We start from the raw sequence: 14,372 nt of genomic DNA, 5'->3' as shown, positions 1-14,372 counted from the left end.
TCAGTTGACTGGGAATCCTGCACGACTTTCCTTTGTAGGAAATGTCAGTTCGTAAAGAACGCCTGTGGGAGTTCCTGCAGTCCTGTTAGGGAATTGAGACCAGAGGCTTTTGACAGTTCCTTCAGCATCTTTGTTCTGGGTTGTGATTTAGCATGTGTGTACCATGGAGAACCAAAGTCCCTGTTTCTGGCTGATAGTCTATTTAATAGTCTCTTTTGGTCTGAAATTATGTTCTGAATTAATTTATTATTTTCAAATTATAGGTGTCAGAGCAACAGTGTAACTTTTAAAGGGAGTTAGGGTTTCCTATCCTGGGACTTGCCTACTTTGAGCTCCAAATAAAGCAGTGTTATTCTGTGAAAGGAGTTGGTAGACAGAGCAATGGCTACGCCTAGCCAGGTAAAACTGGACCTAGAGTGAAGTAAACCGCCTAACTCAATGGCTCCTGATTTTTCCCCAGCCTTAGACTCACTGGACATCAGGAGACAGAAATAGATCCTCGGTCACCATAATTTTCTGGGTCCTGTTTCCTTAAATCTGGCTAACTAAACACACCAAGTGACGTCAAGGCTTCTATGGCTGCTGTCATAGGCCTGAAGTCAGCCTTGGGCCCACATGCATCCCCACTGCTGACTGAGCCCAAGTGAATACCGTTTATTATCTGGCACTAGACCATAGCCGTGACCCGGATGGTTCAGCCATACCCTGAAAATTCTGTCCCCTGGTCCATGGGTGTGCCACAAAACGTTATTCTTGTGTGCTTTGTGGGAGTAGGCTTTCTTCTCCCTTAACATAAGGCACTTCTGAAGATAAGATTGAAATATCACAAACTGATTGGGCTGGCCTAGCTCTTCAACAAGTGGGATGAGGAAAACAAGTCTTAGATAAAAAATGACTATGGTAGTACACATAGAAATTATGAAGAAAATTACAAATTAAAGGGTCTTAAATGTATGTCAGAATAATCATGTTAAAAAGTGTTAAGTAGCCAAGATGGCTCAGTGGATAAAGACATTTGCCACCATACCTGACAGCCTGAGTTAAATCCCCAGGAACCATGTGCTGGAAGTAGAAAGTGCCTACTGCAAACACACACACACACACAAGTGTGCATGCAGAATTTTTAAAAAATGAATACACCTATCACTAACTAGGAAAAGAGTATTGGTCAGAGTTACAATATATCATAGCATTAGCTTGAGATGTCTTTGAGTAAGGACAACATATGTAAATTAAGAGATAAGTAATGTGATTACAGTTATGTGGTTGGAATAAGTTATGGCAATCTAATAAACTACTTGTTAGAAGAACTGCAGTATGTGGAAAATATAACTCAGAGTGTTACCACATCATGGCGCTGGTCACACACAGGTTCAGGGTCTGAATTAGGCACAAGGGAAGGCACAGACTTTATCCCAGGGAGGGTGTGGGTGCGCATTCTGTTCCTTTTTAACAGTCTCCATTTTTCAGACTTAAAACAAACATATATGTTTTATGATCAAACAACAACATCAGCATTGAAAAAGAAAATACTTTTGAATGAAAGCTTTTCTCTTCCCTTAAAAATTCAAGTTCATATTTTCTTTTCCCAGTTCTGGGGGCTGAACCTCAGCCTGGGCTTTGGGCATGCTAGAGGTGGCCAGTGCCCTGCCTCAGAGTTCATATGATAGAGTGGACAAAACACTTGATGAAAAACCTATCAAATGTACATTTTCAGAATTTAAAAAAGGTAAAGGTTATATATGCTTTTTCTGACGCTAGATGGGAAACTCAGAGCAAATGCTTTTGGAATTTGAAATAGCCCTTTCAACTTAAAGCACTTTGATGTTTGCTGTTGCAGTTAGATCCATGGAGTGGCAAGCTGGATGACTGCCAGCTGCTCCTCACCAGGGTTGGAACAGCCTGACATTGTTTCCCTTAGTGCTTGCAGCTCTGGCAGTGCCCACACAGATGTTAGGCGTCTCTCACCCACCGGTTTCCATGTGTGTCAGATCTCTTGCTCACCAAGTCTGAGCTCACCTGAGGTTAGCACCTGCGGACTCTGCCCTTTTCTCCCATCAGTTTTGAGCATCTTCATTTTCACTAAACTTTTTTTTCCCAATTAAATCTTTACTTTAGATACTTACAATTTTAAGCCTGGGGGGTTTCTATTGACGCGTCCATGAAATGTTTAAGGCAGGGGTTTGGTTTGAGGTGCTTAGCTCGGCAGCTGTTATCCTGGCAGTGTCGAAATCCTTCCCAGGAGACAGAAGATAGAATGATTGGAGTAGTCTAAAATTCCAGAGCAGAATGTAATAGAATTTCACAGCAGGAAAGGTGCTTGGAAACAATTTAATTCGACTCTATTTTACAGACGAGGAAATTGGAGCCAGAGAGGTGAAAGCCCTGTTGGAAACAGGTCTTCTGATTTCTCATTGTGGCCTTTTTATTAAAAACATCATCCTTACAATATGCTCCTAAATATCGTGACATCATTATTTGGCTTTTGCTAGTGTATGTAAGTGGTTTTGGAATTGCAACTAAAGCTGAGTCTGGTGGAGCAGGCCTCGGATCCGAGCACTGAGAGGCAGAAGCGGGAGGGTCCAGAGCTCAGGGCTAGCCTTTACTGCAGAGCTCAGAGTCTGAGGCCTGAGTGTCACATAGCTTAGACTGAGGATGTCACCTAGGGGCCCATCAGCCACATGGCCAGCCAGCAGTGGGAGCCACCACACTGTAATGAGTATGTGGTGGACAGATGGGAGAGAAAGAGAATGGGGCAGCTTGATCATTATGAAGAGAGATGGAACTGGAGGCTCGAGGGTGGAGAGGAGTAGCTTGTGAGTGGCCAGCCCAACCACCTCGGGCCATGGTGAGGTCCCAGCCTGAGCTGCTCCTGAGGGCCATGTCTGGGTCCTTCACTATGTAATAGCAGCAACAGCAGCAGCCGCAGCAACATGTGGGCAGTCTCGGTGTCCGTGGCTCATATTACTCTTAAAGAACATGGGGATGTCTCTGGTGGGTGTCAGGGCTGTGCGGAACTGGCCCTGCCCCCTCACTGGCCACTGCAAGCACTGCAGCGGTCAGGACGAGCTCCTGAGAGCTAGCCCTGTGGTCCCTACACCTCCCCGGAACAGTGCAGCAAAGCTGACCCTGGTGATGGGGCGCACGCAGGTCAGCCAACCCCAAGGGTGAGAGCACAGGAGAGCTGGCCCTGGTGGTGTGCCTAAAGGAGAGCCAGCACGCTGACCAGCTCAGCTATCGCCCAGGTCCAGATCCAGGGCCCTGCGTTGGCCCACCTCTAAAATAACTATCATCCTCAGAAGGTTGAAATGTGTGACCAGATAACCAGGAGGAGCCCCGGTAAGAATCCAATATTAGTGGTGCAACAGAAGCCAGAGATCTGGAGCCAAACTTATGACTCATTGCAGTGAACGTTTGCAAGTGAAGATGTGTGGACAGAGGGACACACTGCGGAACACACTGACACAATACAGCTTCCACAGTGAGATGTTTTCTATGCTTTGTTTTTTCCTTTTCCTTTTCCTCTTCCTCTTCCTTTTTCCTTTCCTTTCCTTTCTTCTTCTTCTTTTTTTTTTTTTTTTTTTTTTTTTTTTTTTTAATTTTGGAAAGGGAAGTTGCAAGAGCGAAGGGCAGACAGGGAAATGAGTGGGGCTGAAGTATGTGCTGTGAAACTATAAAGAATCAATACAAAGTTAAAAAAGTAAAATGTAAGGGACAATCAAGTGTCCCCACTCCCTGTTCTCAGAAGTGAAACGGGAATCTCTGTAGATGTTGGATGATACCTCAGACTCCCCTCCTCCTGAGAAACGGCTGGCACAGCAGCCTCGAGGAATCACTTACACTTTGGAATTCCACGGGACGCGGCGGACCGTTGCTTAGCTCCTTTCCCCGGAGTCCTGTCTGAGTTGAATTCAAGAATGATGACTAATATTGAGGAAGGTTTGTAATTCCTACCTTGAATGTAGGTTTAAAAAAATTAGACAAATTTAGAATACAAAATAACCAAAGTTTAGGAATGGTGGTTGCATTTATGCTGTGTTATATTTACTTTATTCTCTGCATATGGGTGTTTTGCCTACATGTGTATCTATGCTCAGGGCATATGATGTGCATAGAAGTTAGAAGTGGCCATCAGGTCCCTGTTTGAACTGGTTGTGAGCCTCCATGTGGATGCTGGGAATCAAACCTAGGTCTTAGGAAGAGACGCAAACGCTCTTAACCACCGACTGAGCCATCTTCCCAGCTCCTATCTTTACTTTTGCTCTCTATTAATAAAAGCCTTGGCCTGCTATAACGGAGTCAATTTTAGATTGGATACAAATTAAGCAGTTGATCTGAGCTTACTTAAACAAGGCAGTGTTTGCTTTCACTGAGGTATAATCACCATGCGAAATCTCATCTGAGGAATGCGTGGTTTGTAATGAAAACATAAAAGTGAATTTTTATGGATATAACCCATAACATTCTGAAAGCAGCAGTACTTGTGTGTCTTATCTTAATGAAATATATTTGTTGTATTCAGCTTAATAAAAGCTACCAGAGCACAAAGCTGCCCTCAACCTCCAGACCAGTGGGGACCACACTGTGTCATTACCCAGACTGCCACTGACTTCACATGAGGAAGCCCAGAAACAAGTTCTTGTCTGAAGCCAAGCATGGGAACATAGCTTGAGGCATTTTTACTTACTGAATGTGTACCATCCCACATCCCATATCCAGTGGTGGCAAATTTCGAGTTACAGTAGTCCTACCAAGTGTAAACCTTTGTTTAACCCAAATATTTGTCTTTCTTGTAATAACACATGCAGTTAGAACACCTAACACTTTCCATCTTGATTTACATGTTTACAAAGATTTTTGAGAGGCTTCCTCAGTCGTTGAAGTTAAATTCTTGTACATTTTTTGGTCACCATTTTATACCAAGCCCCCTCACTGAAGCACCTCCCAAGTTGGGCTTCTTGTCTTTAGTGTTCCTCGTCTCAAGTTTATCCTGCCCAGGCCTATCAGATCAGTCCTCCAAAGCAGCAGCTTCTACCAGAGCAGTTCTTGCTTTTGGAGCTTGAGCTGCTTCTTGTTCCCGTCTCTTGATCTCTCCTCCGCGGCGTTCAGGCTGTTGGTGGCTATGTGCACGCACACTGCTTCGGGAGTGTCCAGGGCAGGAAGTGGGCAGCACTGCTGCCATGCCTTGCCTCCTGTCTCTCTGCTGGACCCTTTCCAGGGCACCTAGTTCAAGTTCTGCTTCTTGGCTCAAGTCCCAGGAGATGCCTTTTGGGGTGCACAGTCGCATGCTCTCTCCCCTCATTCGCTCTGAGTGTGCCTTTAACTTCGGAGTACTTTCTTGGGTTGGTCTCCCTGTGCTGACCTGCAGGTCACCTGGTCCTGGCTGCTTTCCCAAGGCAGCAGCACAAGCTCTGACCATGGAGCCTGTACTCCAGGACCTATTGTACCAGATCCCAGGATGGGGACTGGAATACTTTCATAACTTAGTGAGCTTAATCACATAGGGGATTCCAATAATGGGAGCACACTCAGTAACACTTAGTTTAGGTGTAGTAAATATTAGACTTAAATAGGATTAAGAAGAGTTTTTAAATCCAATCTATTTTAAGTTCTTTGAAAGCTTATCGGGGTAGAATGCTGCTGCTTTTAGTCTACATGGTAGTCTTAAAAAACTGAAACCATTCACGGTAGTGGCCTCTCCCAATCCTCTTCCCATCCGTCCTGTGTCCTCCTCTGTGATAAACTAGTTTGGTTTGTTCCCTTCCCTGTTCATAAATGCATCTGTGCGTTTGTACATGGTTCACATAACCAATGTATGACTTGCTGGACACTTAGCTTTGCCGAGTAGCCCTTTCCATGACAGTGTGTGTGTGTGTGTGTGTGTGTGTGTGTGTTTCTCTGCAGCGTCTCATGGCATGGGGCACAGCACCATTCATTTAGGCATCCTTGCTGCTAGATTGGCACTCACCCCAGACCTCAGTGAGCACCCTGCACACACACCCTCTTGTCTGCCTAGAACAGTTGCTGCTGAGACACCTTTCCCCACTCCGCCTCCTGTCCATTCTCAGCTAACAAGCACTGAGGCCTCAGTGTACAACTGCTTTTCCAGGGCTGGGTGTGGGTTCTAGGCACGGCTTTCCTGCTCGTGACTCTGTGGCTTGAGACCTCTTTCTCCTTTGAATGAGTGGCTCGTGAGGTTCCTTACAGTCCTAAAGGCCTCGTGCCAATTGGACCCGTGGGAGTTATGCCATCCCTTTCACAGTACCGAGAATCACTCCAGGGTCGGTACACCCTCACCGAGTGTGCTACCACCGAGTCCCACCCCTGGTCCCTGTCAGTTTTTATATTCAGCTATTAGCAAGTGTCACTGAAGCTAAATGAAGAGCTCTGTGTCTGTTTCTTCGTGAGTCGTCTGTATCAGTTAACCATGCTTGATGGCATTTCCAAAAGAACTACATTAACAGTCGTAGTTAATGATCAGTGAGTTTCAGAAAGCTGCTTCCCAGGCTAGCCCCCAAGTCTTGAGTAATGCAGGGACGTTTTCATGAAGTCTGGATAAACCCCTATTCCTCCCACTTATCTTCTGATCTCACTATTCTCTTATGTATTAAGCATATGCTAAGTTTACTTTTGTAGTATTTAGGAAGCATACAGTTTATCTGGTGCTCCTCAAATGTTAATCTCCACTCTGACTTTCTTCTCACCTCTTGGTTTATTTTGTGTATCGTCTGTTCAGCTACTTCTGATATCAAGCTAGACAACATCTGTAGTCTGCCTCTCTTAAGCATTCAGAAAATGCACTAATGCTCTACACACACGGTTGTGGTTCCTGTCTTAGTCCCTCGACACGGACCATAAACATCCATCTGTGGTGCGTGAGGAATGCTCTCGAACGCAGGCTTAGCTTGTCTCCGGGTATCTGGTTCATGCTCAGATGGAGCCCGTGTGCCAGTGATGATTCATGGAAATACTTAATGACGAAGGATGGTTTCGTTTTTGTTGGAAATCTTTGAAAGACCACTCATCAAAGTGCAGACTCCTCATTTCAGATTCTTTCTGGGACACACGAGCACTTCCCGGGTATCCCCTGACAGTGATGCCACGGCACTGTGCGGTACCACTGCTGAGACCACCATGCTGCTTGATGCCTTTCTGGCTTTGCTGTGGAGCCTACCGTAGAGCTCAGACACACCCAGAGCCCTCTTTGTAGGTTTGGTCTTCTCACTTGCTGGGAGCTGGTTAGAATGTATAAGGCTGAGCTGTCCCTGAGCTACCTGCAGTGGCCATTCTGCGCTTACCAGAGACACCCAGCTGGAGGTGGGTTTTCATATTGTATCTTCACTCCTTTGTCCTACGGTTCCTTCTTCTTCCAAAAATATGAAAAGTAAGTCAAGAGGAGCAAGCCTAAAGCCATTGCTTTCCTGGCCCTAGTCTCCTGTGAACTTTGCTGTTTCTCCACTTCTTTTGCTTGCCACCTTCTTTGAAAGCTCCAGTCACCTCCCTGCTCTCCCCACTGACTGGTTGCACCATGAGTGTGTACTGCGTGCACAGGCACTGACTGGCCATCAGAGGACAGGAACCGAGCTTTCTAGCACCGTTGCCCTTCCCTGGCTGAGGTACTGATGACAGTTACTGTTTATGAGCACTCTAGTTTGCAAGTGCTTTTGAAAAGCCTGTTTGATGCTTTCTTGAGGAAGAGACTAGCACTGCAGTGAGTCTATGGCTAGGGAACTGTGAAGAACCACACCATAGTGCCCATAGCGTCCGAGTGCTATCTGTCCTGAGGCCTCTTTTCTCTGCAGGGAGAAGGCAAGTCTGACTGAAGCGGCTGAAGGCTGTTGTGTCTTGAGTTGGATGGTTTGACTGTCTGGAAGCAGGCATGATACTAAAAGGTGAATTAACCCTCCAAAAGATCGTGTGTGTGTGTGTGTGTGTGTGTGTGTGTGTGTGTGTGTTTATCCTGGCTGTTGATTAGCACTGGACACTGAAGGGCAGATGTGATGCTCTGATGGACATAGAGGACACTCTCAATGTTAGACTTTGCCACAGGATCAGCTTGAGGAGGGAGGGGTAGAGAAAGCAGCCCTGCAGAGCGATGCTTTCAGCAGTTTTACCTGTGGGGTGGGAGAATGTTTTTAACATCTGCTTGCCATGCCTGTTAGTACAGAAACTTCAAAACAATCTAATGTTTCTCTAGGAGGGAGTATCTTTGTGGTAACCTCAAGTTTTCTTTTCAGCTGATGTTGGCAGTTTCTACATATCTAAAGTAAAGTGAAGCCTGCAGTCAAGCAGGGAGAGCGCTCCCTCTCCTCAGGGAGTGAAGGTCAGACAGCCCCAACAATTTCTCAGCTTAGAAACAGAAAGTGATGGAGAGAGGGAAGAAAGAATGTTTCTGTGTTTTACAGCCCAAATGTATTCCGTAAAATCCCATTTCTCTGAGAATTCTTCCTATGAAGTAGTTCAGAATTATAGCTTTCTGGACCATTTTTTGCTCTAAGGATAGCAACATCTCTTAACTTGTGCGGTTTCAAGGTGTCCTGAGGACACGTGTGACACAGGCGTGACATGGCACTGGCTGATGTCCCTGCTCAGCGCTGTAATCTCTCTGTGTGTAGAGTACGTTCTCCTCAGAGCTCAGTGATGGCTCTGCCCATGCTGTTCCTGTGGCGCCGTCTCTGAGTGTCAGCGTGTAGTTTTGGTTTTGGTTACCCAGCCTTGTGAAAATGTTAAAAAAAATACATATATGTACATGTGTTAAGTGGGTATATATGTGGTATGTGAATTATATCCCAATGCTATTAAAATAAAAATTAATATATAATTAACATCTGAAAATATGGCTCATGGATTCTCCCATAGATGTATCTAAAGGAAATGGATGTTTCCTGACTTCTCCAGGAGTGAGCATTGTTATGGAAAGGATGCTCTGCTTCTGAGCCTGCTTCTGAGGTGTGCCCATGATAGCTCTGCCAGCTCACCTAGCCCTCTGTGTGCAACCCACAGCCCCAGCAATGCTGTGCAGTGAGTGCGGGAGCTGCTCTCGCCTCCAAATACGTGGCTCCCCTCCCAGCATGTGACACTAGTGCTTACCAAAGCTGTGGGAGGCAGGGAGGCTTGTCTTCCTAATTATGACTTCTAAACTCCATTTGTGTGTAGACACGAAAAGAAAGCTATCTCTCTCTCTCTCTCTCTCTCTCTCTCTGTCTCTCTCTCTCTGTGTGTGTGTGTGTGTGTGTGTGTGTGTGTGTGTGTGTGTGTGTGTGTGAAGAAAATTGCTGCCTTACTGCCTTGGGCAAATTAGATAAAGACAATTGCTATTAAGAAAAATTATTATTGAATTAGGCATGGAGAAATAAATATAAAAGGTTCGTGGGGGGAAGCTACCAACACTTGGATGATGGTGTCACAGCCATCACTCTCAGGATATGTATAAACCCCGAGTCCTAAGCCAGAGAAGACAGCGCCCCGTCTGTGTGGTTTATATGGAGGGTGCCTGCTGAGCATGTGTGTGTAAGTTACACTCCATGGTCACAGAGTACATGTAGTATGCTTTTTTTTTTTAAGTTTTTTTTCTTAATTTAACCATCCAAGTAAGAGTTCCTGACATACTGAATCATAGAGCCCCGCTATAGGATGCAGAGACATAAACCAGAGGAAGACGTGGCACTCTGACCCTGAGTTTGAATGCCTAGGGGAGGTAGACAGACAGACAGAGACAGAGAGAAATTAAATGTACCCACAAACCCGTTGTTGTTTGTGCCCCCAGCTTCTTGCTGTCTTTATTTCTAGTGGTACTAACTTTACCTCCTTGGACAGGAGCAGAGTGATCACATACTGACCTAACAAGTATTGATTTATATCTACAAAGGGGCTATTACACTGAGGTATAGAAATGAGACTACAGATGTTTCTTCTATAGAAATGTAGTCTTATAGAGCTTAAAATAGTTTCTGCACACAGAGAAGGAATGTATGGTTAGGTGTTCTTAGAAATGCTGTGAATATTGTCTTAGTATAGAGCACAGACCTATATTGTTCTCACTAGGAACAGACTTTGAGTCCACATCTCTCAGAAGAAAAGAAACTCCTCTCCTTCTGTAGAGACTAATGTTTCACAGTTGTCCCTCTGGGTTTCCTTCTCTCATGGTTCCACAAACACAGCCACAGCGCAGACAGCAACTGTTAGCCAACAAGGGGCTTCAGAGAAAGCCGCACACACAAGACAAGTGTCAATGGGTGTACAGATGTGAAAGGGGGGAATATTGCAGCCCACCCCAGACAAAGAACAATGTATCACCGATGACTGCTGATGGGAGACTTAGCCTCCCCAGATAGGAGTTCCTGTACCACATGTCTACTGCCGAATGAGCAGCCTTGGAACCACATACACACTAACAGCAGACGTGGACTCAGCGGGTGTAGTTATATCAGTAGTAATCAAAGGGAAGGAGGCTTTTGATTTGAGAGTGGAAAGAAGACCTGGGAGGAGGTGGAGGGAGGAAGGATTAAGGGCAACTTTCAAATAAAACCATTTTTTCTTAAAGAAGCTTCAGTCCGTACAGCTCTTACACTGAGAACGCAAGAGAGCAAAAGCCAGCTGAGCTTGTCTCTGAGGCTGGGCCTGGGGCACCAGGATGCTGTTCCCATAGTGATGCTGAGCTTGTCTCTGAGGCCGGGCCTGGGGCACCTGGAATGCACCTCTTGGAGAGCCAGTCCTGGACCTCTGGTCTCAGCACTTGTTCCAGCTTCTCCGTTTCAGTAGATGTGTGGGTAAAGCATGACTTGCAGAGAACACGTGTTCTGCCGAAACAGGCTCACGCACAGTGCATTCCACAGTGTAAGCCATGGAACCTGTCTCATCATGACTTTGCTGGACATTAGATGAGAACATTTTAGGAAATTCAGTCACAAATGAAACTGGAAATACAAAAGAAAATCCTCCTCAAGAAATCCCAGAGTCGGCTCTGACCTGGGGGAGGAGTCAAAGCGCTGGTGGGAGGACTGGAGGCAGCATTGCCGGTGGTTGTTTCCTCTGAGAGAGCGCTCCATTGCAGCAGATTTCACACCAGGAGCGTCTGAACCTAGGAAATGTGGTCATTGGGTCACCAGATAGTCGCACGCCTATCTGTATGATCAAAGCCATTCTCAAACTTTTGTGCTCATGGCCCCTTCACACAAAATGGAAAGGCGGTTGTTTTACTCAGCTAGCTAAAATGGATCATATTGGAACTGAACCTGAGAAAATTTAAGATAACATAATAATAACAATAATAATAATAATAATAATAGCAGCAAGCGACATGTGGTGAGGCAAACCTGCCAATCTCAGCAGCTTGGGAGGGTGAGGTGAGAGGGTGGCACATTCCAGGTGCTCCTGAGCTACAGAGCGAGGCCAACACAAGCTCAATCAACTTGGTGAAGTCCACTCAAAAATTTTAAAAAGAGCGTCTTTGCTAACTCTGTTGATATACTTGCTTCATATGTGTGAGGCTGTGTTTAGTCTCCAGTACTGAAAACATCTATATATAATAAGCCCATTATGTATTAATGGAAGTACTGTTTTCACGAAAAGCACTTTAACAACAGCTTGTGATATGAGAAGCCCTTCTCTTTTCTTATGAGTCTCTCTGATGTGTGTTCATCACAGCCGGGGTCTGATCACAGGCAGCATGTTACAGCCTGTTCGGTTGAGGTATATGAAGAAAATCTGTCCTTCCATAGATAATGTATTTGGCCCTCACAGACCTCACCAAAGGGTCTCGGGTCCCTGTGGCCTTGAGGCCACACTGAGAACCACTGTGCTGTAAACCGTGAAGCATGAATAGCGGCTCTGTTTGTTCACTGAGTCTTTATTAACAAGGTGACCACGGGCCAGCAAAGGAGAAACTAACCAATCTGGGAGGGAGAGAGGTCAGAAGTTGAGGCTGGATTGTAATTTCTTTAGCAAGCTTAATGTTGTATATTTATGTGGCAGGGCATCATGATGAGAGGGAATAGTTACAGACACCATGAGGAGGTGGTGACTTGAAATACAAGCCCATCCTTGTTAAAGTGATTGGGAAAGTCAATAGTCAGAAGTTAAAGACGAGAGAGTCAGCTGCTCTCTGAGAGGAAACAGCATTTCTAGCACAAGAAGGTATTGATGTCAGGCTGGGGGATGAGAGGAAGCTGCTTGTACTGGAGAGTTAGCACTCCTGTCAGAGAGAGAGAGAAAGAGAGGACCAGCTCTGCTGGGCATGGGTTCTGGAGCTCACCTTTGGGTCCTGCTGGAATTCCATCAGGAGTCCTCAAAGGTGCCACCTCTGCTCAGCCACCTGAACATGTCTTCCAGAGTACAAAGGCCCTGCAGCAGGGGTTCAGTTTCTCCACATGTTTTTGACATGCTCTGAGCCATCTCTCTTAACTCTCGTGGGAGTCTTAATGGGAGGGGTACTAAGCCCAGTGTTGGCATGGAGGGGGGAGTACCAAGTTCAGTGTTGACATATATGTGGGGAGTACTAAGTCCAGCACTGGTGTGTGTGGTGTGGGAAGTACTAAGTCCATTGTTGGTGTGGGGGTGGGGGAGTACTAAGTCCAGCACTGGTATGTGTAGTATGGGAAGTACTAAGCCCAGTGTTGGTGTTGGGGGGGTACTAAGCCCAGTGTTGGCATAGGGAGTTAAGTCCAGCATTGGCATGAGGGGGCCTTCGTACATTAAGTAACTTTGTTTCTGATCATTATTTCTTTGCTTTTTCCTTTTTCCAGGCCTTCCAGACCTTTCAAGTTCCCGAGAAGGTAGAGTAATTTAAGCCATCCTTTTTGATAATAACTTCTCTGTATTTCCACCCCTTTGCTTTCTCCACATTTTGTTCTTTCCACCATCTTCACGCATACTTTTATGAAGGAAACATTCATTTCTCATGCATTACCTGATTTCAGAACTCTCTATCTACAAATGCGCTGTCAGTCTTATGGTAGATTTTCTTATTTAAATCCTCCTGGGGTCTGCATTTGTATTTGTGTAGCTGCTTTGCATTTTTCCTATTTCAGTTGGCTTCTTTCTTTTCCCCAGTGGGAGGGGGAAGAGTCACATGCACCTTCATTATCTCATTTTTCTTGAGTAACAATATCAAGTCAACTAGTGTGACTTGAATACATGGTAGCTTATTTCAAATGCATTAGATGTTTTTCTTTTTAAAAATAAATTGTAACTATATTAAGGTAAAGGTATTTGTTTACATGGGAATTATTTTATTTTTAACTATGTATATATGTGTGTCTGTATGGGATATATGCACATGAGTATGGGGACCTCTGAGGGCCAGGGGTGTCAGATCTGCAGCGAGTGTTACAAGCAGTTGTGTGATACTTGATGCAGGCGATGGGAATAGAACTTGGGTCCTCTGCAAGAGCTCTGTGTACCTTTACCTGCCAAACTCTACACAGCTGTAATAGATAGAATTCCTGAAAACAAAGCAAAGGCATGGTTCTTTCTTCCTGTGCAGTGTGGTTCCAGGTACACCGTCTCATCCCCCTGTACAGTGTGGTTCTAGGTACATACAGTGTGGTTCTAGGTACAGTACTATCTCATTTAAGAAACTTGAGGTGACCTGTAAGATTCAGCTGCCAGAGAAGCTCAAGTAGAAAATAATGCAATCCTCCCAAGGAGAACACTCACTGTCTAGATGAGCAGTTCTCAACTGTGGGTCGTGACCCCTCTAGGGGTCAAATATCCCTTACACAGGAGTCACCTAGCAGAACCTTGCGTATCAAATATTTACATTATGACTCACAACAGTACCAAATTTTCAGTTATGAAATTGCAACAAAATAATCTTATGGTTGGGGTCACCATAGCGTGAGGAACTGAATTAAAGGTCACAGAATTAGAAAGGTTGAGAAGCACTGGCTTAGAGCAACACTCTGCCTCCCAAGTAAAAGTCACCGTCTCAAGTAAAAGTCTCATTAGCAAACTCTCCTGTTTGAAAGAATACTTAAGACTTTGGCAAAATACAATCTATAAATTACATTTTAGCTTTCTTTTGTGTCTGTATTATAGACTGGGATCAGGGCCCAGCACACGTTAGACAGTCAGTCGTGAACCAAGAACATCTGCATTTTAACGCTGGGCTTTCTTCTATGGCGTCATACGGAGGCTGGAGTGCCCCCTATTACTGTCAGCCTTAGTTTGTGAGACAGGGCCTCTCACTGACCCTAGAGCTTGTGGTTTCAGGTAGGGAGCAGTTGCCAGGGTCCTGCCTCAGTCCCTCGTACCTGGCTTTACCGGCTGCCAAGGTTCCAAGCTCTGTGCATAGCAAGCACTTTATCCACTGCGCCAAACTGGGGACAGCCCAAGTTTCAACGATTTTGGAGAGCACAACTTTATGATATTTT

General features: G+C 45.3%; 1 protein-coding gene across 2 annotated transcripts in view; it reads left to right on the top strand.

The window, feature by feature from the left end:
- Positions 1-14,372, top strand: part of Disp1 (dispatched RND transporter family member 1) — a 130,136-nt gene that overhangs the window by 98,051 nt on the left and 17,713 nt on the right. For both annotated transcript variants that reach the window (XM_021158768.3, XM_021158753.3), the window contains one exon: positions 12,744-12,773. In XM_021158768.3, the coding sequence (XP_021014427.1) occupies positions 12,744-12,773 (30 nt within the window). The remainder of the gene's footprint in view (positions 1-12,743; positions 12,774-14,372) is intronic.

Source organism: Mus caroli, unplaced genomic scaffold (assembly GCF_978045245.1).
Source record: "Mus caroli unplaced genomic scaffold, Mus_caroli_1 scaffold_1, whole genome shotgun sequence".
Classification (NCBI taxonomy): domain Eukaryota; kingdom Metazoa; phylum Chordata; class Mammalia; order Rodentia; family Muridae; genus Mus; species Mus caroli.
This window is presented reverse-complemented; position numbering and strand designations above follow the sequence as displayed.